General features: G+C 40.9%; 1 protein-coding gene across 3 annotated transcripts in view; it reads left to right on the top strand.

The window, feature by feature from the left end:
• Pkhd1 (polycystic kidney and hepatic disease 1) overlaps positions 1-26,266 on the top strand; it is a 560,304-nt gene that overhangs the window by 308,664 nt on the left and 225,374 nt on the right. For all 3 annotated transcript variants that reach the window (NM_153179.3, XM_011238384.3, XM_006495521.2), the window contains exon 51: positions 21,158-21,223. In NM_153179.3, the coding sequence (NP_694819.2) occupies positions 21,158-21,223 (66 nt within the window). The remainder of the gene's footprint in view (positions 1-21,157; positions 21,224-26,266) is intronic.

Here is a 26,266-nt window from a genome sequence, read left to right as displayed (position 1 = left end):
GATTCAGAGTGACAATTTTTGTATGCTTTCTCTCATACGTAAAGTTTATATATGTGTGTGTGTGTGTATCTGTGTATGTGTGTGTGTGTGTGTTTGTATGAGATAGATAGATAGATAGATAGATAGATAGATAGATAGATAGATAGATAGATAGATAGATAGAGTTAGAAAAGAGGACTCAGAGAAGAGGAAATGTTCTACATGGAGGAGCAAGAGAGTGTGATGGAATATGTATGTCATGAAAGTAGAAGAGGAGGTAATTGTAGAGGGGGAACAGTAAGAGAGGGAGAGAACTGAGAAGTTAATAACAGAGTCTAGTGGTGTCCGGTGTGGAATGGAAAGTCATATACTTAACATAAATTCCACTTCCTTGTATGCTGAACCCAACCAACCACCAACTATCTGGGACTATGAAGATGACAGTCTGGCCAGTTATGACCACAGACACAGGGAACATCACAGAATATCTGCTGATGCCTTGAGAAACTCTGGAGAGCTGCTGAGGTTAGGGAATCAAGATGGCGTGAGGTCCAGTTCCATGGACTCGAGGACTGGAGGCTAGGCTATGTCTGTCCTGAGTTAGGATTAGTTGCAGGAAGAAGGAACCTGGCACCCTCTGTCCTTGCAGTCTGAAAGCAGAAAAATTTCTTTACTTCCTCATGTGTGCACTATATAGCATCCCAGTGTTAGGGTCAGGACTGTCCATTTTTGACCTCCTGGAGTTTTTATTTGGTTTTATTTTTTATATTCCAATGTCCTTTTTTTTTTTTGTTATGAGAACCATGGTGTCTACTTGAATCAGCCTTAACTGTTTATTAATATGATCTAATCAAATAATAGTCTTCATCTAGATGGCTAGCTAGATCTCCACTTTTATTTAATTGTTCATGACCTTTTAGGGTTTAGTGACTGCACTGTTTTTTGTGGTGGTGTGCAAGAAAGAGGATCTGATAAAAATCGGTTTCTGCAATGATGGTTTTGTTATAAATTGTTCTTAATAGATTCTGACAAATTTGGGGAACCTGATCAACATAGCAAGTGCTATCCACCACCACAAGCCAGATCCCACCCCTAAGGATACAGAGTAGTAAGCAATTGCTCTGAGTCACGTGTTTCTCCCACTAGTGCATAACCATATGAAAACTGGGTCTGACATACACCAAAGCCTTGTCACTACTGACTCTTAGTAGCAATGAAGGGAGAGTTGGTGCTTTCCTCCTATAAAAAGAAAACTTCTTGACAAAAACATTGAAATATGTATTCCTTAGACTGAATTTAACTATGGATACTTCATTTCTAATATGCCCTAATCAAATGATAGTCATCATTAGATGACTATTTTGATAAAAGACATTTTATTAGGTAAGTAGATTTTCACTAATAAATAATTTCTTTTGTATCAGAATATCCTCATAGCCCTCCCTTTGCCTATGATTTGGAAAAGAGAAAAAGAATCCACCAAGAGTAGCATGACTGCCTAATGAACTTAGAGACCCTTGAACCTTGAAGAGGATGCCCAGTAGGAGTTTGGGCAGTATCACCTTTTTATGCCTTTAATCAATGTGGCAAATGAGTGACTACAGACATTTATGTTCCCATTTCTGGTCTGGAATCAAGATGTGTACCGCTCCATATATTAGCTCCCCATGCAGCTGCATTGGCTATGTGCATTCGACCATACTTTTTTAATAGGTTATTTTATTTATTTACATTTCAAATGTTATTCTCCCTTCAGGTTTCTCCTCTGCAAACCTCCAATCCCATTCCCCTCCCCGCTGCTTCTATGAGGGTGCTCCCTGTACCACCACCCCCCCAAATCCTGCCTCATCAACCCTAGAGTTCCCCTATGCTAGGGCATCAATCCTCCACAGGACAAAGGGCATTTGACCATAATTACAGATATCCTTTGTGTAAATTTTACAACTTCTGTAGGAATAGAATGGATATTACTATTATGCACCCTACAAATCTGTGCACATTTCCTAATATCATAATTGTTGGCATCAGAAGTGAGCCTCAGAATCCAGTGTTGATGTCACCCATAGGCGACAGGGACCTGTGCACCTGTTGCCATGACAACTGCCATGCGTTCACCTGCCCGCCTTCACTAATAACAGTATATTTATTGTAGCTGACACCCCAACATAACCTATAGGAAGAATAGTGCTGGATTTTTATTGTATATTTGATACATTAGTTGGGTCTTTACATTCATTTATGTGTTTAGTTTTTCTGTTACTGTTAGGATTAGCATTAGGATAAATTATGTAAAAGATGCAGATCGAGATTTCACAGGCATATTCGGGGATGCAAAACACCAGAAGACTTTCATATGTAGAAGTCTGGTTCTATTGTATGGAAACTGCTTAATGTCCTAAGGCGGACCCAGTCTCAGGTCAGTTTTTTTCTGTGTTGTTCTTTTTTGCATAGCTGCTGTTTCCTTCTGAGACAACATCTCTGACAACTGGATAGATTTCAATCATTAACTACTTCCCTTTTATTACTATTATTTTTCATAAAATATATATTGATCATATTCTTTTCCCTCTTTCAATTCTTCTCAGATTCCCCCATCTCCTTATCCACTTAGCTTCACTGTCTTTCTCAAGCTCTACCCCAAATAACAAAAAGAAAACCAAACAAAATCTAATAAATAATAACAATAAACAAAAACAAAAACCAAAATGTATATAAAACCATGGTTTCTCAATTACTCCTGGGCATGCGACCTGCCCAGTAGTGTGGCTGATATACCCAGTGATACTTCATTGTAAAACATTGATTTTCCCTGAGCCAGTGGGTATCAGATGTTAATAGGTTCTTGGTTAGAGGTGGAACTTTGTGTCAAGGTCTTTTCCTCTGTGCTGTAATTTTGTGTGCATTGAACATTAAGTGCTTCTAAATGGATGATCTTTTGCACTGTTTGTTTGCAACCTTACCACATCTCTCCTGTTTGACTTTATCACAGGAGATTTAAAAGTATCTGTCTAACCTTAGGCCCAAGCAAGAATAAGAACAGGACCCAGGCAGTCTAGCTCCTGGCTCTGGATCCCTCCACTAGAGTGTGCTACCCACTAATCTTTGATCACCATTGCGAAAGACGGAGAAGGGCCTTCTAGGCAGGCTGCAGAGGAAGAAAACTTCTCACTGGTCCCCAGTGACAGTGAAAAATATGCCATATATACATTGTGACCCTTCCATTTCTCTTTTCCAGTGAGACCAGTCTCGTCTTTGATCAGTAAACATCTTTATGGAGTGCTGGGTGTCTGAAACCTCATGGCCAGTACTTCCAGCTGAGGATTTTAATCAGTGGCTGACAGGCTCTTTTACCTAGGGCATTGTGTAATCACACCATGCCTCAATACCTTGACTTCTACAAGGAGGTTACGAATATTCACTTGTCTCTTGGAAATGTGGTACAAAGCATTTAAATAGATCCCAGCTTACATAGCATAATTTGATACTCTGGGAAAAACCTTTCTCAATGGGCTATTTCTCTTTTATCTCCATTAACATTGCATGTCTTAGTACTCACTCTAACTTTTATTTTGTATGCTTGTGTGTGTGCAGGCACACATGCCTACAGATGCACATGTGTGCATAAATGTATGTGGAGGCCAGAGGCCAACTTCAGGTGTCATTCCTTAGGTGCCATCCACCTTGTTTCCTGAGACTGGGGCTCTCAGGGGCTAGGAACTTCACAATTAGATTATATTAGCTGGCCAGTGAGCCTCAGGGGTCCAGTTCTCCTGGTTGTCTCTCCAGAGCGGAGATTACAAGTGCATGTTCCTATTCTTGGCGTTTTTTACATGGGTTCCAGACACTAATTTTAGGTCTCCATGTTTGTAAGCAAACACTTTACTTAGTGAGACATCCTCCAGCCTCTTACCCTCTCCTTTTAATTTCTTTCCAATTTTTATTAGGTATTTACTTCATTTACATTTCAAATGCTATCCCGAAAGTGCCCTATATCCCCCTCCCCCTTCCTCCTCTACCCACCCACTCCCACTTCTTGGCCATGGTGTTCCTCTATACTGGGGTATATAAAGTTTGCAAGACCAAAGGGCCTCTCTTCCCAATGATGGCCAAGTAGACCATCTTCTGCTACATATGCAGCTAGAGACATGAGCTCTGGGAGTACTGGTTAGTTCATATTGTTGTTCCACCTATAGAGTTGCAGACCCCTTCAGCTCCTTGGGTACTTTCTCTACTGGCCCTGTGTTCAATCCAATAGCTGACTGTGAGCATCCACTTCTGTATTTGCCAGGCACTGGCATAGCCTCACAACAGACAGCTATATCAGGGTCCTTTCAGCAAAATCTTGCTGGCATATACAATAGTGGCTGATTATGGGATGGAACCCCGGGTAGGGCAGTGTCTGGATGGTCCATGCTTTTGTCTCAGCTCCAAATGTTGTCTCTGTAACTCCTTCAATGGGTGTTTTCTTCCCAATTCTAAGAAGGGGTGACGTGTCCACACTTTGGTCTTCGTTCTTGAGTTTAATGTGTTTTGCAAATTGTATCTTGGGTATTCTAAGTTTCTGGGATAATATCTACTTATCAGTGAGTGCATATCAAGTGAGTTCTTTTGTGATTGGGTTACCTCACTCAGGATGATACCCTCCAGATACATCCATTTGCCTAGGAATTTCATATATTCATTGTTTTTAATATCTGAGTAGTACTCCATTGTGTAAATGTCCCACATTTTCTGTATCCATTCCTCTGTTGTGGGGCATCTGGGTTCTTTCCAGCTTCTGGCTACTATAAATAAGGCTGCTATGAACATAGTGGAGCATGTGTCCTTATTACCAGTTGGAACATTTTCTGGATCTATGCCCAGGAGAGGTATTGCCGGATCCTTGATCTTTGACAAGGGAGCTAAAACCATCCAGTGGAAAAAAGACAGCATTTTCAACAAATGGTGCTGGCACAACTGGCGGTTATCATGTAGAAGAATATAAATTGATCCATTCCTATCTCCTTGTACTAAGGTCAAATCTAAGTGGATCAAGGAACTCCACATAAAACCAGAGACACTGAAATTTATAGAGGAGAAAGTGGGGAAAAGCCTCGAAGATATGGGCACAGGGGAAAAATTCTTGAACAGAACAGCAATGGCTTGTGCTGTAAGATCAAGAATTGACAAATGGGATCTCATATAATTGCAAAACTTTTGTAAGGCAAAAGACATTGTCAATAAGACAAAAAGGCCACCAACAGATTGGGAAAGGATCTTTACCAATCCTAAATCTGATAGGGGACTAATATCCAATATATATAAAGAACTCAAGAAGATGGACTCCAGAAAACCAAATGACCCCATTACCCCATTAAAACATGGGGATGCACACCTTTAATCACAGCCTGGTCTACAAAGTGATTTCCAGGACAGCCAGAGCTATACAGAGAAACCCTGTCTCAAAAAAAAAAAATGGGGCACAGAGCTAAACAAAGAATTCTCAACTGAGGAATATTGAATGGCTGGGAAGCACCTGAAAATGTGTTCAACATCCTTAATTATCAGGGAAATGCAAATCAAAAAAACCCCTGAGAGTCCACCTCATACCCTCTCCTTTTATTTTTAAACAGGATTTTATGTTACTTGAAGTCCCCCGTCATATGCTATATATTGCATGTTGCTGTGGTTGGGAATTTAAACAATTGTTACATATAAACTTATCTTTTGAGGAGAGCCATTTGGGGAGCCTTTCCAAAGCTATTGAAAATATCCCACAGGGAGACCCCGAGAAAGGAGGGCACAGGAGAATCATGTTACTGATGCGTGTGGGTGTGATGCGTGTGGACCCAGAAGAAGCAGTATTTGATGTGGTGAACTATGAAGAATGGTGCCCCCAGCTGTAATGTCCAAGCATGCTTAGGAACACACACAACTGTAAAAAAGCACTCTTTCCTATTTGCAAGCCAGGAGTCAAATTCAGCAAGCCCACTCCTCTGCTCAAGGAGTTTGACTTGATAGCTTGTATGTCTGCCATACCAAGCTACATTCTTAACATTTCTGTTGCTACTGTCTCCTCCCTGCCCTGCCCCCCAGGAATGTTTCAGTTCATGGTGAACTATTTTTATTTTTTAGTTACATTAACGCTATGAAATAATTAGTCAGCTAATTAATCTGGTTTACAAGCTTTGTAGGATTCTTCAGCTGTCAGTCAGGCCCAGGCCTGAGGCCGCCATCTAGTCCCATCTCTCTTGCCCATGTGATTCTCGTTGCCATGGCTACTGGCTACATCTGCTGACACCCCACTCTCTATTTATTGCTTAATTAAGAATTTCACGCTCAGCCCTTATCTGCCTCCAAGAACAAGTGCACACTGTTAAGAAATTCCAAATTTAGGCCCAGACACAAGGAGAGCCTTTCTTATGGACTTGGCTGTGTGGAGCCTCTCTAACGATCCTCTCAGCAACCCAGCCGCCACCCTTCAATCAAAAATCATTAAATGGGGCAGAGATAATGACCATGTAGCATATCAAAAGAAGGATGTTTGCTTGGTCCAAAGAAGGGAAAGCTGTGAGGCCCCATGCTCAGCTCCACTTCAAAGGGAGATGAGACCCCTCATCACTGGGGCCCGATAAAGCCTCATTTGTTCTGGGCTTGACTTATGCAGAAGTTCTAGTATGTCAGATCATCTCGCAGACTGGGTTTCCCCCACTTCTTGCCTCTACCTCTACTGGTCCCCTCCCTGGCCTTCCGCATGCTCCGTGTGTCAGCACTTAGGCAGCTGGGTTCCCCAAAGCATCAGGCCAAGCGTATAATCACTGACTCTGGACTCACAATGGCCACTTGTAGGGGGGTGGCCAGGAGGAGGTCTTCATCACAATAGGAACACAATTATTGCAGCTGCTAGGGAGGGCTATGCTTCTTCCTGTAGAAATAGAATAGGACTTGCCTAAACCAGGAGGTGAAGGCTAGCGGGAGGTGGTGAGGGGGTAAGGGGGGGTGGAGGAAACAATCTTGACTTGATTATTCATATTCTGACTCTTGGAAGCCCGACATGGAGCCAGTGGGGTTCCAGCAGCTGCTCCTACACAGACTCTTCTAATAATTGTACATTCTGTCAAGGGTCAACTTACTTTTGACCCTGTCCTTTCATATCGGTAAAAGGCTCTTTAGGGCAAACTGCTGGGTTGTGGCAGGGTGCATTAAATACTCAGAGGCCCCCACCCCTTGCTTTAACCTTCTACCCAACCAGCAGCCTGTGATAAATTCATATCAGATGCTTTGTCATTCACAGTTGTCCTCAATTCACACAGCCCCCCCCCCCTCCCCAGCAAAGCAGACACAGCTCCCACACTGGGGCTCTGGGACATTGTGTGAGGCAGCAGCTGAAGGTACACCTGCAAGGCTCAGAGGCTCCTATGCCACCACCTTCTTATCGGAGAGAAAACAAAACCAAAACATATCTTGGCAGAGCAACCAGTATATGTGTCCAAATGGTCCCTTCACCAAGATAAAGGATGTCTATGTGTTGAGGATCTGGGGGTTGTGTTCTGTGAAAGCAAGCATGACGTGGGTAGAAGGACAGATGGATTTTGTTGTGCATGCCAGGTTTCTTTGGGGGACTCAAATCACACCGCACAGATGCCCCAGAAATCTGGCTACTGGCATGAAAGACCCCCCAAATAATGATGCTTTATTGAGTTCCAGGCTAGGTTCATGACCATAATTGCTTTGTAATTTTCCTATTTTCAAAGCAGTGGGGCACTGGCTGCTGTATGGACTCCTCTCTGCTTCTGTGGGTCTGAAGATACCATGAACCTCCTGGAGAAGGGCTCCTGTGAGGATATAGAGACAGGATTGAACTGCTCTCCAGAGCTCTTAGGAACATCTCTAGAAGGAGCAGAATCATAATCTTTCATAATGCTGTCATACACCCCAATGCAGAAGACCTCTAAGGCAATCTATAGCATTCAAGTTAATAAATTCATTTACATTCTTATAGAAAACCTCATTCCTCAAAGATCCCAAAGGACTTTGCCATTAATGTAGGCGACTGACTTGGAAATGCACTAACCTTCATGTTTTTTTTTTTTTTTTAAACTCCATACTGGAACAGGAACTTGGGGCAGGAAAAGAGATTCTTTGCTTCTTGGTTAGAAGCTTCGGTTGCAAAAGAAAAAAATCAGAAAGGGAGGGAGGAGGGAGGAGGGAGGAGGGAGGAGGGAGAGGGAGAAATGGAGAGAGAATGATTTATCGAGGAGGAAAGGAGGAGAGACAAATTTAGATGAGTTGTCACAGACATTTTAGAAAGGACAGTTAGAAAGATAATTCTTCCTAATGCTAAGTGGTAGAACATAAGGGACATACGTCACAGGTATTCCAGTATAGCTGTTCTGACGTGAATTCAGTGCCTTCTATTTTCCAGCCCCCTGCTTTCTATTCAAAATCTAAGGTTGAATAACTACCTTGGCAAATCAATTCTTCTCTATCTGTAAGGACACCCAGTACAGTTTAGCTGACACCATGCTTCTTAAATTTTAGATATGTGGCCAATTCCCCTTGGTCTCTTGTCACATTTCCTTGTCCTTTTGTTGCCAGCTCAGCTGTCCTTGGTCCTGAGACCTAGGATCACAGGTGTGAGCCATCACACTTGGCTTTTTCAGTATGCTTTCTCATGCCTTCTGTATTATTTGCTTAATATTTAAAATCAACTCGTAAGCTGTTGTATTTTAAAAACAGAACTTTCTCCTATGCAATATGAATCCTAAAAGCATGGAAATCAATGGGATGCTTTTTTCTTTGTACAATACCTTGAAAGTCAATAATCATTGAAAGAAGATATATTATGTTAATAAAATCGTTGTTACATGTGCATTTGGGCATGAGACTGTGCCTTGCAAAGTTTTGTCTGGTTTCTTCTCATGACTGTTCTGAACTCATGTGTTTTTTTATTTTTCTTTTCTTTTCCACCAGAGTTACTCTCCTTAGTTGACAAGAAAACCTGTTCTCAAATGCAGACTGTTGTTGGGAGAGTCAAAGAGAAGTTATATAATTTTGTAAATAGTAATTTTTTAAGATTTTTCCTCATGAGTAAACAGAATACTCATTTGCAGGTCCCTCGGGAATATTTTTTCGTCTTCAAGAGGGCCCTAGATATTGCAAATGCCTCCATACATGTGTGGTACACATTTTTCCAAGTCAGACTCATAATTGTTACTGTTCTCTATGTTAATTAAGAAGGTTTAATGAGCTAACTCTCAGGACTATGATTAATGCAGACATATCTGTCAGTCTTGATTAAATTATTAAAAAAATAATATCAGCTACTCATGAGTGAATATCACTAGGGTTAGGCGAAGGCTCTAACCTAGAATTTTCCTCTATTTCCTTAAGGACCCTTAAAGGTTCATGTGTCATGAGGGCAAATGTGACTTTCATAGCTTCTTAGTGATGCTGACGTCAAGCAAAAGAATCATACCTTTTGATAAGCAAGTGCTTTCTACAGCTAAATCAGAAGACATCAACCTCTTGGGCCTGAGGTCAAGTTCTGGGCTCAGGGAAGGAATGTGAGGCATATTCTAAGAGAAGAGATGGATACAGCAGGCATAGCAGCTAAAATGGGAACATGGAGTGAGAACCAAATATAACAACTCCCCTAGGGGTGCCCTCGGAGGGCACTGCCACACTGATTCTTCTAGAATAGATAGATGTTTACTTTCCCTTCCAAAACATCAAAACTTGCTTAAGAGCAGAATGAAGGGTACTTTTTTTTCTCTCTTTCCTAAGACCCCAGACAGGACAAGAGTCGCCAGGCACAGCACACTAAGTTATTGGGTACTTCTGTATAGTTGTATAGTTGTCTTCTCTTTTTTCTTTCCAGGAGGCATTTTCTTGAAAACAAACCCACACCCCTCTTTCTCTTAGATGCTTCTATTTATAGGAGGCTTACATCATATAGCATTTACCAGGACAACTTGGTATCCAGTGACCCTAAGACTGTGTTTGAAGACCAGTTCCTACAATCTGGGAAGGATCAACAATGGGACTTCACTTATAAACAAGGATGATTAGCCACCCACATATTACAAATACAAAGTTGGAAGATACAAACATGGAGAAAGCATATGCACAATATCACAGCTTGGATGAAGCCTTTAAACTCTTCCCAAGTCAATACCTGTACTATTTAATGGTTTTCATCCCTTCTTCTCTTTATTCAAAATGGAAACGACACTTCATAGTCACAGTTTGTTGAAGTTAAAACACTTAGCAAAATTAAGCAGATCTCTTTAAGTTGTATAATACTATTGATCCCCCTTGAAGAGGTGCAGCTGTGGAAAGAGCAACTCAAGTGAAAGCAATGTCTGGAGCCTCTTAAGGTGGGACCAGGAACGATGGGGATGCTGTGATTGTGGTACCAGCAGCAGCTAATATTTGCTTCCTATGTACCATGTACTGTTAGCTCACATTTCTTTACCCAATGACCGAATAAAACAGATACGTTTCCTGCTCCCCCCCCCCTTTTCTGGTGATGTGAATGAAGGTCAGAAATGGTGAATAACTTCTCAGTTGTCCCTGTGTAGGAATGGGATGAGTCAGGATTCAGATCTCTGCTGTTGAGAGTCTAGCATCCATGCATTCTGCACCATCCTGGTTTGCCTCTTCTGACTTAGAAATGTTTGAGAAGGTTTTGTCATCTGACTCATATGTGCATACTTACAGCCAGCTCCAGGTGGAGCTGCACAATGGAAGCTTGGGAAATTAGACTCTTGTGATTATTTTCCCCGACTGTTTAAAACTTTTCTCTGCCTTCTCTGATTCTCTGAATCTTATCTAAGGGACATTCTCATACTTAATAAAGTGGGCAAGAAGTTTTCAGTGTACCTTCAGCTCTGCAGTGTTTGTTCGAGTATGGAATTACACTGGAAGTGAACATGTAGATGTGGAAGTAGATGTGTAGAGGGATCACACTGGAGGTAGATGTGAAAGGCTGTTCAGTCACCATCCCTTAAGTGCAGTGGAGTAAGGAACTGGCAGGATAGAACATGGAGGCAGAAAGCCTTGCTCTGCTAAGAATGGTCCCTGGATGAGAGATGAAGGAAAACGGGACAAGCTGAATGGTTTGAGGGTTGATGTGTCAAGAGTGCAGGATAGAACATGGAGGCAGAAAGCCTTGCTCTGCTAAGAATGGTCCCTGGATGAGAGTCGAAGGAAAACAGGGGACAAGCTGAATGGTTTGAGGGTTGGTTGATGTGTCAAAAGTACATCCTTCTGCCCCAGCTCATTCCATGATAGCCATTCTGTGGTAATCACAGTTCATGGACATGTGTGGTGGCTGCTTTCACTCAAGGTCTTTGGAATACATGAGTTGCTTTTCCTCTAACTAATTGGTTTGGTATAGCGAATGTGGAGAATTTTAATTATTTTTATTCCTCCAATTATTTCTCTTATGCTATTGTTTTTTTTGGGGGGGGAGGGGTTGATATTGTAAAGTGTCTGTAAAGCTTTATAAGTCTTCTGATGAGTGCCTACTATTTCTTTCCTTACCCCTGGCTGTTTCATAAGAAATATATCATGTATGCACTGAGCATACACGTGCAAGGCTCATGAAGTCTGTGCTGTTTGGAAAGCATAAACTAACAATGAGTTCCATAATACATTTAAATGACCTTCATTTCTCATTTCAGATGTTTCCTGGGATTTCTTTTCTAGTTTGTCTTTCTTAGAGATTGATTGGGTTACCCTATTTTATGCCTAGCTCTTACAGAAAGGCATTGTATCTTTGCCCTTATTTGAATGTTTCTTGATGATAGTTTGTCCATATTTTCCCCTTTCATTTCACTAAAAACAAATACTATTATCATTCATACCATTACTACTATGGCTTACTATTCTTTTGCATCTATGAGTGAGCAGAAAACCTTCCTGCAGTCTAATCTGTGTAACCATTTTGTAAATCAGCACATGAGAAAACAAAACAAAACAAAACAAAACAAAACAAAACAAAACAAAACAAAACAAAACAAAACAAAACTACACTCCCAGAAGTATTAAGCTTCAGGAGTACATGAGAAAATCTCTTTTAAAAGAGTATTTCCTAGCCGGGCGTGTTGGGGAATGTCCTGAATCCCAGCACTTGGGAGGCAGAGGCAGGCAAATTTCTGAGTTCGAGGACAGCCTGGTCTACAGAGCAAGTTCCAAGACAGCCAGGGCTACACAGAGAAACCCTGTCTCAGGAAAAAATAAAATAAAATAAAATAAAATAAAATAAAATAAAATAAAGAGTATTTCCAGTGAGTATGAGTGTATTTCAGTGGCATTGTGGCTGTCCTGCATTCAGGAGAATTTGGTTGGTGCCTCAACATTGTAAAACAAAACAAAACAAAACAAAACAAAACAAAACAAAAATGTACAGATAATGTTAGTTACTGATACTATCCTAAATTAGCAGTTGACATGCAATTATTAGTTATTGAATTGAAAACAAACTAGGTTAATATTACGATATGGAGTTAGCAGTAGCTTTTCATATCAAAGAGAAAGACAATGTGAACAGAACTGAATATGTGAATGTTAGAAAAATAAAAGGTGAGATGGTGACTTAATTTTTATTTTATTTTAATAGATATTTTCTTTATTTACATTTCAAATGCTATCCCGAAGGTGCCCTATACCCTCCCCCGACCTGCTCCCCTACCCACCTACTCCCATATCTTGGCCATGGCCTTCCCCTGTACTGGGGCATATAATGTTTGCAAGACCTAGGGGCTTCTCTTCCCAGTGATGGCCAACTAGGCCATCTTCTGTTACATATGCAGCTAGAGACATGAGCTTTGGGTGTCCTGATTATTTCATACTGTTGTTCCACCTATAGGGTTGCAGACCCCTTCAGCTCCTTGGGTACTTTCTCTAGTTCCTCCATTGGGGCCCTGTGTTCCATCCTATAGATGACTGTGAGCATCCACTTCTGTATTTTCCAGGCACTGGCATAGCCTCACAAGAGATAGCTATATCACGTCCCTTCAGCAAAATCTTGCTGGCATATACAATACTGTCTGCATTTGGTGGCTGATTATGGGATGGATCCCCAGATGGGTTAGACTCTAGATAGTCCATGCTTTCTTCTTAGCTCCAAACTTTGTCTCTGTAACTCCTTTCATGGGTATTTTGTTCCCTGTTCTAAGGAGGGATGAAGTATCCACATGTTGGTCTTCCTTCTTCTTGATTTTCTTGTGTTTTACAAATTATATCTTTGGTATTCTAAGTTCCTGGGCTAATATCCACTTATCAGTGATTGTATATCTAGTGACTTTTTTGTGATTGGGTTACCACTCTCAGATGATATCCTCCAGATACATCCATTTGCCCAAGAATTTCATAAATTCATTGTTTTTAATAGCTGAGTAGTACTTTATTGTGTAAATGTACCACATTTTCTGTATCTATTCCTCTGTTGAGAGACATCTGGGTTCTTTCCAGCTTCTGGCTATTATAAATAAGGCTGCTATGAACATATTGGAGCATGCGTCCTTATTACCAGTTGCAACATCTTCTGGGTATATGCCCAGGAGAGGTATTGCTGGATCTTCCAGTAGTACTATGTCCAATTTTCTGAGGAACCGCCAGACTGATTTCCAGAGCTGTTGTACAAGCCTGCAATCCCACCAGCAATGGAGGAGTGTTCCTCTTTCTCCACATCCTCACCAGCATCTGCTGTCACCTGAATTTTTTGATCTTAGCCATTCTGACTCATATGAGATGGAATCTCAGGGTTGTTTTGATTTGCATTTCCCTGATGATTAAGGATGTTGAACATTTTTTTAGGTGCTTTTCAGCCATTCAGTATTCCTCAGTTGAGAATTCCTTGTTTAGCTCTGTACTCCATTTTTAATGTGCTTACTTGGATTTCTGGAGTCCATCTTCTTGAGCTCTTTTTATATATTGGATATTAGTCCCCTATCAGATTTAGGGTTGGTAAAGATCCTTTCCCAATCAGTTGGTGGCCTTTTTGTCTTATTGACAGTATGTTTTGCCTTACAGAAGCTTTGCAATTTTATGAGGTCCCATTTGTCAATTCTTGACCTTATAGCAAAAGCCACTGCTGTTCTGTTCAAGAATTTTTCCTCTGTGCCCATATTTTCGAGGCCTTTCCCCACTCCTCTATAAATTTCAGTGTGTCTGGTTTTATGTGGAGTTCTTTGATCCACTTAGACTTGAGCTTTGTACAAGAACATAAGGGATCTGCAACCCTATAGGTGGAACAACATTCTGAACTAACCAGTACCCCGGAGCTCTTGACTCTAGCTGCATATGTATCAAAAGATGGCCTAGACGGCCATCACTGGAAAGAGAGGCCCATTGGACACACTAACTTTATATGCCCCAGTACAGGGGAATGCCAGGGCCAAAAAAAAAAAAATGGGAATGGGTGGGTAGGGAAGTCGGGGGGTGGCGGGGAGGGTATGGGGGACTTTTGGGATAGCATTGGAAATGTAATTGAGGAAAATACATAATAAAAAAATACTAAATGTTAAAAAAAAAAGAAAGCACAACTAGTATCTGGTGCTGTGTAGACAAGGTCTTTTAATCTCATCACAGCATTGAAAATAGACTTTTCTTCTTCAATAAAGTCATATTGCCCAACACTAAAAAAAACAAAAAAAAAACAAAAAAACAAAAAAACCATAAGAATGGATCAATTTGCACTCTTCTACATAATAATCGCCAGTTGTGCCAGTACAACTTGTTGAAAATGCTGTCTTTTTTCCACTGGATGGTTTAAGCTCCCTTGTCAAAGATTAAGTGACCATAGGTGTGTGAATTCATTTTTGGGTCTTCAATTCTATTCCATTGATCTACCTGTCTGTTGCTGTAGCAGTCCATGCAGTTTTTATTATTACGATTGCTCTGTAGTACAACTAAATGTCAGGCATGGTGATTCCACCAGAGGTTCTTTTATTGTTGAGGATAGTTTTTGCTACCCTAGGTTTTTTGTTATTCCAGATGAATTTGCAAATTGCCCTTTCTAACTCAGTGAAGAATTGAGTTGGAATTTTGATGGGGATTGTATTGAATCTGTAGTTTGCTTTCAGCAGGATAGCCATTTTGACTATATTAATCCTGCCAATCCATGAGCATGGAAGATCTTTCCATCTTCTGAGATCTTCTTCATTCTTTCTTCAGAGTTGAAATTCTTGTCATACAGATCTTTCATTTCTGTTTAGAGTCACACCAAGGTATTTTATATTATTTGTGACTATTGTGAAAGGTGTTGTTTCCCTAATTTGTTTCTCAGCCTCTTTATCCTTTGTGTAGAGAAAGGCCATTGATTTGTTTGAGTTAATTTTATATCCAAGTACTACACTGAAGCTGTTTATCAGGTTTAAGAGTTCTCTGGTGGAATTTTTAGGGTCACTTATATATACTATTATATTATCTACAAGTAGTGATATTTTGACTTCTTCCTTTCCAATTTGAATCCCCTTGATCTCCTTTTGTTGTCGAATTGCTCTGGCTAGGACTTCACATACTATATTGAATAGGGAGGGAGAAAGTGGGCAGCCTTGTCTAGTCCCTGATTTTAGTGGGATTGTTTCTAGTTTCTTTAAATTTAGTTTGATGTTGGTCATTGTTTTGCTGTAGATTTCTTTTAATATGTTTAGATATAGGCCTGAATTCCTGATCTTTCCAAGACTTTTATCATGAAAGTGTGTTGGATTTTGTGAAATGCTTTCTTAGAATTTAAGGAGATGATCATGTGGTTTTCGTCTTTTGAGTTTTTTCATATAGTGGATTAAGTTGATGGATTTACATATATTAAACCATTCCTGCATCCCTAGGATGAAGCCTACTTGGTCATGATGGATGATCGTTTTGATGTGTTCTTGGATTTGTTTCAAGGATTTTATTGAGTATTTTTGCATCGATATTCATGAGGGAAATTGGTCTGAAGTTCTCTTTCTTTGTTGGATCTTTGTGTGGTTTAGATATCAGTGTAATTGTGACTTCATAGATTTCGTAGAGTACCTTCTGCTTCTGTTTCGTGGAATAGTTTGAGAAGTGTTGGAATTAGATCTTCTTTGAAGGTCTGATAGAACTCTGCACTAAACCCATCTGGTCCTGGGCTTTTTTTGATTGGGAGAATATTGATGACTGCTTCTATTTCTTTAGGGGAAATGGGACTGTTTAGATCATTAATCTGATACTGATTTATATTTGGTACCTGGTATCTGTCTAGGAAGTTGTCCATTTTATCCAGATTTTCCAGTTTGTTGAGTATAGCCTTTGTAGAAGGAGCTGATGATGTTTTGGATTTCCTCGTGTTCTGTTGTTATGTCTCCTTTTTCATTTCTGATTTTGTTAAATAGGATGCTGTCCCTGTGCCCTCTGGCTAAAGGTTATTCTATCTTGTTGATTTTCTCAAAGAACCAGCTCCTGGTTTTGTTGATTCTTTGAATAGTTCTTTTTGTTTCCATTTGGTTGATTTCAGCCCCGAGTTTGATTATTCCCTGCCTTCTACTCCTCTTGAGTGAATTTGCCTCCTTTTGTTCTAGAGCTTTTAGGTGTGTTGTCAAGCTGCTAGTGTGTGCTCTCTCTAGTTTCTTTTTGGAGGCACTCAGGGCTATGAGTTTTCCTCTTATTGTGTCCCATAAGTTTGGGTATGTTGTGGCTTCATTTTCATTAAACTCTAAAAAGTCCTTAATTTCCTTCTTTATTTCATCCCTGACCAAGGAATCATTGAGTAGAGTGTTGTTCAGTTTCCACGTGAATGTTGGCTTTCTATTATTTATGCTGTCATTGAAGATCAGCCTAGTCCCTGATTTTAGTGGGATTGTTTCTAGTTTCTCTCCATTTAGTTTGATGTTGGCCATTGTTTTGCTGTAGATTGCTTTTAATATGTTTAGATATAGGCCTTGAATTCCTGATCTTTCCAAGACTTTTATCATGAAGGTGTGTTGGATTTTGTGAAATGCTTTCTTAGAATCTAATGAGATGATCATGTGGACAAATCCAAGAACGCATCAAAACGATCATCCATCATGACTAAGTAGGCTTCATCCTTGGGATGCAGGGATGGTTTAATAGGTGATCAGATAGGATACATGGGATAATTTCAATATATTTGTATCTGCAGAGACCTGTTTTGTGACCAATTATATGGTCAGTTTTGGAAGAGGTACCATGTGATGCTGCGAAGAAGGTATATCCTTTTGTTTTAGGATAAAATGTTCTATAGCAATCTATTAAATCCATTTGTTTCATAACTTCTCTTAGTGTCCATGTGTCTCTGTTTAGTTGCTGTTTCCAGGATCTGTCCATTGGTGAGAGTGGGGTGTTGAAGTCTCCCACCATTACTGTGTGAGGTGCAATGAGTGCTTTGAGCTTTACTAAAGTTTCTTTAATGGATTTGGCTGCCCTTGCATTTGGAGCATAGATATTCAGAATTGAGAGTTCATCTTGGATGATTTTACCTTTGATGCATATGAAGTACCCCTTCTTGTCTTTTTTGATAACTTTGGGTTGGAAATTGAATTTATTCGATATTTGAATGGCTACTCCAGCTTGTTTCTTCAGACAGTTAGCTTGAAAAATTGTTTTCCAGTTTTGTTTTTTTTTTTCCCTGAGGTAGGTTTCATGTAAGCAGCAAAATGTTGGGTCCTGTTTGTGTATCCAGTCTGTTAGTCTATGTCTTTTTATTGGGGAAATTGAGTCCATTGATGTTAGAGAAATTAAAGAAAAGTAATTGTTGCTTCCTGTTATTTTTGTTGTTAAAGTTGGGATTCTGTTCTTGCAGCTGTCTTCATTTAGGGTATTGAAGGATTACTTTCTTGCTTTTTCTAGAGTATAGTTTCTGTCCTTGTGTTGGTGTTTTCCCTTTATTAACCTTTGAAGGCCTGGGTTCATGGAAAGATATTGTGTGAATTTGGTTTTTATCATGGAATACTTTGGTTTCTCCATCTATGGTAATTGAGAGTTTTGTTGGGTATAGTAGCCTGGGATGGCATTTGTGTTCTCTTGGTGTCTGTATAACATCTGTCCATGATCTTCTGGCTTTCATAGTCTCTGGTGAGAAGTCTGGAGTAATTCTAATAGGCCTGCCTTTATATGTTACTTAACCCTTTTCCGTTACTGCTTTTAATATTCTACCTTTATTTAGTGCATTTGTTGTTCTGACTATTATGTGTCGGGAGGAATTTCTTTTCTGGTTCAGTCTATTTGGAGTTCTGTAGGCTTCTTGTATGTTCATGGGCATCTCTTTCTTTAGGTTAAGGAAGTTTTCTTCTATAATTTTTTGAAGATATTTGCTGGCCCTTTAAGTTGAAAATCTTCATTCTCATCTACTCCTACTATCCGTAGGTTTGGTCTTCTCATTGTGTCCTGGATTTCCTGGATGTTTTGAGTTAGGATCTTTTTGCATTTTGCACTTTCTTTGATTGCCCCATCCATGTTCTCTATGGAACCTTGTGCATCTGAGATTCTCTCTTCCATCTCTTGTTTTCTGTTGCTGATGCTCACATCTATGGTTCCTGATTTCTTTCCTAAGGTTTCTATCTCCAGAGTTGTCTCACTTTGCGTTTTCTTTATTGTTTCTACTTCCCTTTTAAGTCTTGGATGGTTTTGTTCAATTCTATCACCTGTTTGGTTGTGTTTTCCTGTAATTATTTAAGGACTTGTACCTCTTTGGCAGTGTTCTCCTGTATTTCTTTAAGTGTATTAATGCCCTTGCAAAGTCCTCTACTAGCATCATAAGATATGATTTTAAATCCGAGTCTAGCTTTTCTGGTTTGGTGGTGTATCCAGGATTGGCTGAGGTGGGAATGCTGGGTTCTGATGATGGTTATTGGTCTTGGTTTCTGTTATTAAGATTCTTATGTTTGCCTTTCACCATCTGGTAATCTCTGGCATTAGTTGTTATCGATGTCTTTGGTTGGAGCTTGATCCTCTTGTGATTCTGTTAGCCTCTGTCAGCTGACCTGGGAGTTCAGCTCTCTCCTGAGTCTCAGTAGTCAGAGAACTCTCTGCAGACAAACTCTTCTCTTGCAGGGAAGGTGCACAGAGGTCTGGCATTCAGACCTGCCTCCTGGCTGAAGATGAAGGCCCAAAACAGGGCCTGTCCCAAAAGATGTGTTGCCTCTGCAGTCTACACTCTCACCTGCCCAGACTGATATCAGAGGGACACAGGACACAAGATGGCTCTCTCACCTGCTCTGGCAGTCAGAGCCCTCCTAGGCAGACACCTCTCCTCTGTTGGGGAAAGGTGTCCAGATGTCTGGAGCCCAAAATGGGGTCTGTCCCAGAAGCTGTGTCACTTCTGCCTTTCCCAGAAGCTGTGTTGCTTCTGCAGTTCGCACTCTCAGCTACGCAGACTGGTTTTCTGAGGGACCCGGAATACAAGATCTTTGACTTAATTTTTTAAAATTATTTTTTATTTTATTAGTACTAATGTGTACATGTGTGTGCCTGTGTGTATAGGTTTATTCATTCAAGTGCAGTGCTTACAGAGACCAGAAGAGGGCATTAGATCCTTTGGAGCTGGAGTTATAGGCAACTCCTCAATATGGGTGTCAGGATTGGAACTGGGGTCCTCTGAAAGAGAAGTTAGTGCTTTTAACCAATGAAGTACTGTCCAGCTCCATTAATGAGGGGGGGGGGAGGGAGGGTAGGATGTGGGAAGATGAATGCATGAATATACAACAAGAAGTAAATTATAATTTCTGGAAGGTCATAGAAATGCTCATTCAGAGGAAGATTTTAGCCTAGGGAGACGGCTCAGTGCATGAAACTCTGGCCATCCAAGCTTAAAGACCAAGTGTAAATCTGCAGAAGTAGAATAAAAACCAGACATATAGTACATGTTTGTGTTATACCTCCCAGGGTTCCTATGGTAAGATGACAGGGAGAGGCAGCATTTCCCAAAAGCTCATAGGTTAGTTAGCATGACCTATGCAGCTTTATTCAAGATTCCTTGTATTAAGCAATGCACAAAGTGAGAATGAGTACTTGAGGCTATGTCTGTCTTCTACACATGCATTGATATACTCATGAATGCATTGCCCCCTCCATATACACGAATACATGCACATATGTATATACACACACAGACGGAACATATCAAGAGTATGTTGGCCAATGTACCTGGTTTTAGATGTGATGATATAAAGAGAAAACCAATGTATTTTATAGTTGAACATCACGAGAAAAGGAAGAAAACCTGAGTAGAAGAACCAGAGAGATCTCTTCTTAGGTCTCTTGAGTAATTTTCTCTCTACTGTTCTAATCTAATGAAAAAGAATGACATTTGTTCTGTCCCATCTGTGACGGGAGAAAGAGTTTAGGGTCCTAGTAAAACAATAACAGAGAGCATGAATTTGACCAAGACCCTGAGGCTGCAGCCTACATCTGCATTTGGTCCTCCAGTGATGGGAGACACTGGTCTGCATGACATTGTATAAGGCAGAAAGGTAATTAACCAATAAGAGACAAGGTGTTACTAGAAAGATAGAGTTCGTGCACCTGATTACTAATTAATCAGGCATGAGAGCACCTTGTAGATGCATTCACTATTTAATTATAGCAACCTCTCTTGTCAAAGGAGCATATGTTCCCAGCTTAATCTACTGGTTTATACAGACATCAAATTGTCATTATCAGAAAGAATCAGGCCTTTTGATTATTTCCACTAATTTATTGAACACTTAAAATTAATGAACCCCAGGCCTTTTAAATGTGCTTAGTTGGTTTAGAAGAAGGGAGGAGAAAGGGGGGAGTAGGGTGAGGGAGAAAAAAAAAACCCTTCATTAAAAGGACAATTTGTTTGGCAAAAAGGTAAAGCAAATACATTTCATGGGTGATCTAAACTCTGTTGGTGAAAAGGACACATGTGAGACAACCGAGCCCACCAAACTGTGGACATAGAAGATGGGGTATGCCTGCTGGACACCAGTGGTCTCCACAGAGCACATGACTAAAGTATTTTCCTCCCACACGGCTTATGTGAACCTCTCTGCAATTACGTGTAATCAACCCAAATCAAACTAAATAAAATGGTAGAAATCAAGTGTTAAATTAATTAGCAAGAAGTCCTTTTCTTTCATTTCTGTTCTTTTGGGGGTGTGTATGAAGAATAAAACACAACACCATCATTCTTGCCTGTATGTAGTATATTATGTCACACTCATTTTTTTTTTTTAATGTTAAGTTTCAGGTGAAGGTCAAGTTAAGGTATTTCTCCAACTGAAGCCTGGTGTACCTCCAAGTGTTTCAGGTGAGTATAAACACTGAAGAGAATGTCCAGCAGAGCAGAATGGGCTCCGTTGGTTCTATATAGCCCTCTGCTTCTTTGTTTATAACCAGGCAAGCATCAGCTCTCCTGCTTTTGCACCTGACAGCTCTCTGCTGTGTTGTCCTCCAATTAATATATGTCTGCATGTCAAGGGAAGATATAAGGATGCATTTAGTTTTCAAAGCAATAGAAAGTAAGAATTGTAACATGTAAATAAGCACATCTCATAAATTATGAGCCATATGTGCACACAGGACTCCAGATCTGCAGATGGGCCATTAGGCACCCTCCAAATGGAGAGAAAAATCCAGGGTATCTCTAAACTTTAATTGTTCCTGGTAATTTTAGGAAATCAGAATAAACAAACCCTCCCCAGAAGTCAGATGGTTCTGTGAGATCCTGCTAACTCAAAAGAAGCCGAATTCTCCAAGACTAAACATCTCATAACCACCTTTTAATGTATGTCTTAGTTTGTTTTTGTTTATTGTGAGCCAGTTTAACTGTACATTTGCAGGAGGGATAAAGCCTTTCAAAGGCTGGGTTTCCCTTTGATTTTCAGGGGAATATTTGTGTTATGTCAGACAAGAGTCACACTCATCAAAACTATTCAAATTCTTCCTTTTCAATTAAAAAGTAGACGAGGTAAAGTTACTACACTAAATTAAGAGAAGGACCTTGGGTTTCTGCTCCATGCTTTTTGTGCTATGACGAGTGCAGCTAAGACCGATTTCACAGTGGTTTCCATGCTATGAATGCATTTAATTCTTTACACTTTCCACCTATATTCCATTAGGTGCTTCAAAATTCCTGGTTGATTGATTGCCCATCTATATGGCATATGTGCGTGTAGTGTGTACTGTGTGTGTGTGTGTGTGGTGTGTAGTGTGTAATGTGTGTGTGTGTGTGTAGTGTGTAGTGTGTGTGTGTGTGTGTGTGTTTAACAATGGTGAGCAAGAAAGAATGGTTCTTACTTTTATGATGCCTTATTGTCTCCAGAGGATGTCAAATAAATAAAGAAGTAATTAATTTGCTTTCCTTTTAAATAACTATTACCAAGGGGAAAAAAAAGTGTCACCAAATTCTTTTCTCTCTGAAAATCCTGTCCCCAAATTCCACAAAAGTGCGCAAGTCTCTATGTGATAGGTTCATACCAGTTGGAAATGCTGTCTTGTGCCAGGGTCCTCTAGGGTATCTGGGACTACATGGGATGCTGAGAGATTAAACAGTTCATGTTGTCATATCTGCAGTCAATGGTTGAGCCTAGGGAAGACCTCATATATCTGAACTCAGTCCTGTATTCCTTTTGCTATGCCACGTTGTCCCTAATATACTTATATTATTTAGGTAGATATAGGTTAATTTACACATGGAATTAAACTCTATAGCCGGTTTTCTGCTCTTAAACAATTTAGGACAGAAAAGCATTATAATGTATAAGAAAGCACAGAATCAGTATACCTAATATATTTCATATGAGAGGATTGCTAGGAGTGCCTTGACTTCCATGATATAGAATATAAAGTCTAATAGTAAATTTAAGATGTGAAAGTACATTTTATTTAATAAACCATTCTGTATAAATCAATACAATTAATTATTGTAAAGGTATATGATTAATGAATATGAATTAATATGTGTTGATTCATTACAAGGTTCAATATAAGTATGTAATGCAGTTGAAACTTTTATTAATATGCTGTGAAGAGTCCCTCCATTGACACACTAATAGAGAGTCTGCTGAGTGCACAGAATTGTGGTGGTTATTTTGAGAATATTATGGACAAGAAATTTTAAGTCTTGTGCCAAGAAATCAATTTAAATCTCCTTTTTGCTGTTATTGGTCATGGAAGCGTCTCAAAAGATCAGCTTCCTCCATGTAGAGCTACAGAAATTGGGATGAAGTTAATGAAGTGTTAAGTAGATACAATATTTGCCTGATATATATTATGCGAGACCACGTCAAATTTGGGCTGCTGCTGTCGAACCCATTTTTATAGGGAAGTAAGATGAGGATTCAAATGACGGTCCTCATCAAATATGATCTAAAGGGTTGGGAGAAGACCAAAGACAGTCTCTAGTGCTAAATGCAATGAGCTTTAGGATGCCGAGTCCTGACCTCTACCTTTCTTTACCTCCAGTGTGTCCCCCAGTCCCCTGTAGTATGGGTTCTACTTCAACAACTACACTGGGACCACTCTATTTTTCTATTTAACATTTTTTCATGCTATATATTTTGATCATATTCTTTCCCCCCTCACAATTCTTCCCATTTCCCCCCACCCATCCAACTTCATTTTCCCTCCCTCCCTTTTGGATCCTCACTTTATTTCTCCCTCACTCCGTTTCAGGAGACTAAAATGTCCCAAAACAAAATCAAACCAAAAGTATACATTGAGATTGGGCAGGGAGGCAGAGAGGGGGAGGGAGAGAAAGAAGAAAGGAGGGAGAGGGAGGAACAGAGAGAAAGAGAGAAAAGAGGGGGAGGGAGAGAGGGAAGGAGAAAAGGAGGGATGGGAAAGAGGAAGAGATGAAGTTTGAATTGTGTCTATTTAATTATTTCTGGTCATGGGACTTGCATTGGCATGTGGTTGATACACCTAGTGACACTCCTTTGGAGAAAATGAATTTTCCATTTTTCAGTGGGTATTGATCACAAATAGCTTCCTGCTAAGGGGTTGGACTTTGTGTCTACCTCCTTTTTTCACTGCTGAGAGTTTACTTAGTTTAAACATGTCCAGCACACCCAAGAGTGTGTGCTGTCACAGTCTGTGAGTTCATATGTAGGTCAGTCCTATTGTACCTGGAAGATGCTCTTCCCTTGGAGTTGTCTACCACCTCTGGCTCTTACAATCTTTCTTCCTCCTCTTCTGCACAGATCCCTGATCCTTGAGTGGAGGGGTTTGATAAAGGCATTCCATTTAGCCTGAGTCCTTCAAAGTCTTTTGCTTTCTGAACAGTGTGTACTTGTGAGTTTCTGTGTCTGACATCTACCATAAGAAGAAACTTCTCTGATGAGGGTCTTATCTTGATCACACATTCCCTGATAGCCAAACTCAAGAGTTGGCTTCTAATACTCTCTCTTATAGAATTTTACTGTTACCAAGATCTCATCTTGAACTCATTCTATTGCACAAGATCCCAGGAAAAGATAAGCAGTATGTTGCTGACTACTAAAAAACAAAAACAAAAACAAAAAAAAACCCAAACCAAACCAAACCAAAACAAAAAAACTCAGAATTTTGGTGCAATATTAGCTACATAGAGATTTAGTAAGTAACCAGAAACTGAAACATGTTGTTAAGGCAGGATGGAATAGAATGATGGATTTGTATGTGCTAGTCACTGGAAGGTCTGGATTGCTAAATTAAAAAAAAAGAATCTGATCTTGGTCCGAGACCCGCCGAACTTAGGAAATTAGTCTGAACAGGTGAGAGGGTGCGCCAGAGAACCTGACAGCTTCTGGAACAGGCGGAAGCACAGAGGCACTGAGGCAGCACCCTGTGTGGTCCGGGGACAGCCGGCCACCTTCCGGACCAGAGGACAGGTGCCCGCCCGGCTGGGGAGGCGACCTAAGCCACAGCAGCAGCGGTCGCCATCTTGGTCCGGGACCCGCCGAACTTAGGAAATTAGTCTGAACAGGTGAGAGGGTGCGCCAGAGAACCTGACAGCCTCTGGAACAGGCAGAAGCACAGAGGGGCTGAGGCAGCACCCTGTGTGGGCCGGGGACAGCCGGCCACCTTCCGGACCGGAGGACAGGTGCCCGCCCGGCTGGGGAGGCGACCTAAGCCACAGCAGCAGCGGTCGCCATCTTGGTCCGGGACCCGCCGAACTTAGGAAATTAGTCTGAACAGGTGAGAGGGTGCGCCAGAGAACCTGACAGCCTCTGGAACAGGCAGAAGCACAGAGGGGCTGAGGCAGCACCCTGTGTGGGCCGGGGACAGCCGGCCACCTTCCGGACCGGAGGACAGGTGCCCGCCCGGCTGGGGAGGCGACCTAAGCCACAGCAGCAGCGGTCGCCATCTTGGTCCGGGACCCGCCGAACTTAGGAAATTAGTCTGAACAGGTGAGAGGGTGCGCCAGAGAACCTGACAGCTTCTGGAACAGGCGGAAGCACAGAGGCGCTGAGGCAGCACCCTGTGTGGGCCGGGGACAGCCGGCCACCTTCCGGACCAGAGGACAGGTGCCCACCCGGCTGGGGAGGCGGCCTAAGCCACAGCAGCAGCGGTCGCCATCTTGGTCCCGGGACTCCAAGGAACTTAGGAATTTAGTCTGCTTAGGTGAGAGTCTGTACCACCTGGGAACTGCCAAAGCAACACAGTGTCTGAGAAAGGTCCTGTTTTGGGCCTTCTTCTTCGGCCAGGAGGAGGTCCAAATACAAGATATCTGCGCACCTTCCCTGTAAGAGAGCTTGCCAGCAGAGAGTGCTCTGAGCACTGAAACTCAGAGGAGAGAATCTGTCTCCCAGGTCTGCTGATAGACGGTAACAGAATCACCAGAAGAACAATCTCTAAACAGAGTCAACTATAACTACTAACTCCAGAGATTACCAGATGGCGAAAGGTAAACGGAGGAATCTTACTAACAGGAACCAAGACCACTCACCATCACCAGAACCCAGCACACCCACTTCGCCCAGTCCAGGGAACCCCAACACACCTGAGAACCTAGACCTAGATTTAAAAGCATATCTCATGATGATGGTAGAGGACATCAAGAAGGACTTTAATAAATCACTTAAAGAAATACAGGAGAACACTGCTAAAGAGTTACAAGTCCTTAAAGAAAAACAGGAAAACACAATCAAACAGGTAGAAGTCCTTACAGAAAAAGAGGAAAAAACATACAAACAGGTGATGGAAATGAACAAAACCATACTAGACCTAAAAAGGGAAGGAGACACAATAAAGAAAACTCAAAGCGAGGCAACACTAGAGATAGAAACCCTAGGAAAGAAATCTGGAACCATAGATTTGAGCATCAGCAACAGAATACAAGAGATGGAAGAGAGAATCTCAGGTGCAGAAG

The sequence above is a fragment of the Mus musculus genome, chromosome 1 (genome assembly GCF_000001635.26).
Source record: "Mus musculus strain C57BL/6J chromosome 1, GRCm38.p6 C57BL/6J".
Lineage (NCBI taxonomy): Eukaryota > Metazoa > Chordata > Mammalia > Rodentia > Muridae > Mus > Mus musculus.
This window is presented reverse-complemented; position numbering and strand designations above follow the sequence as displayed.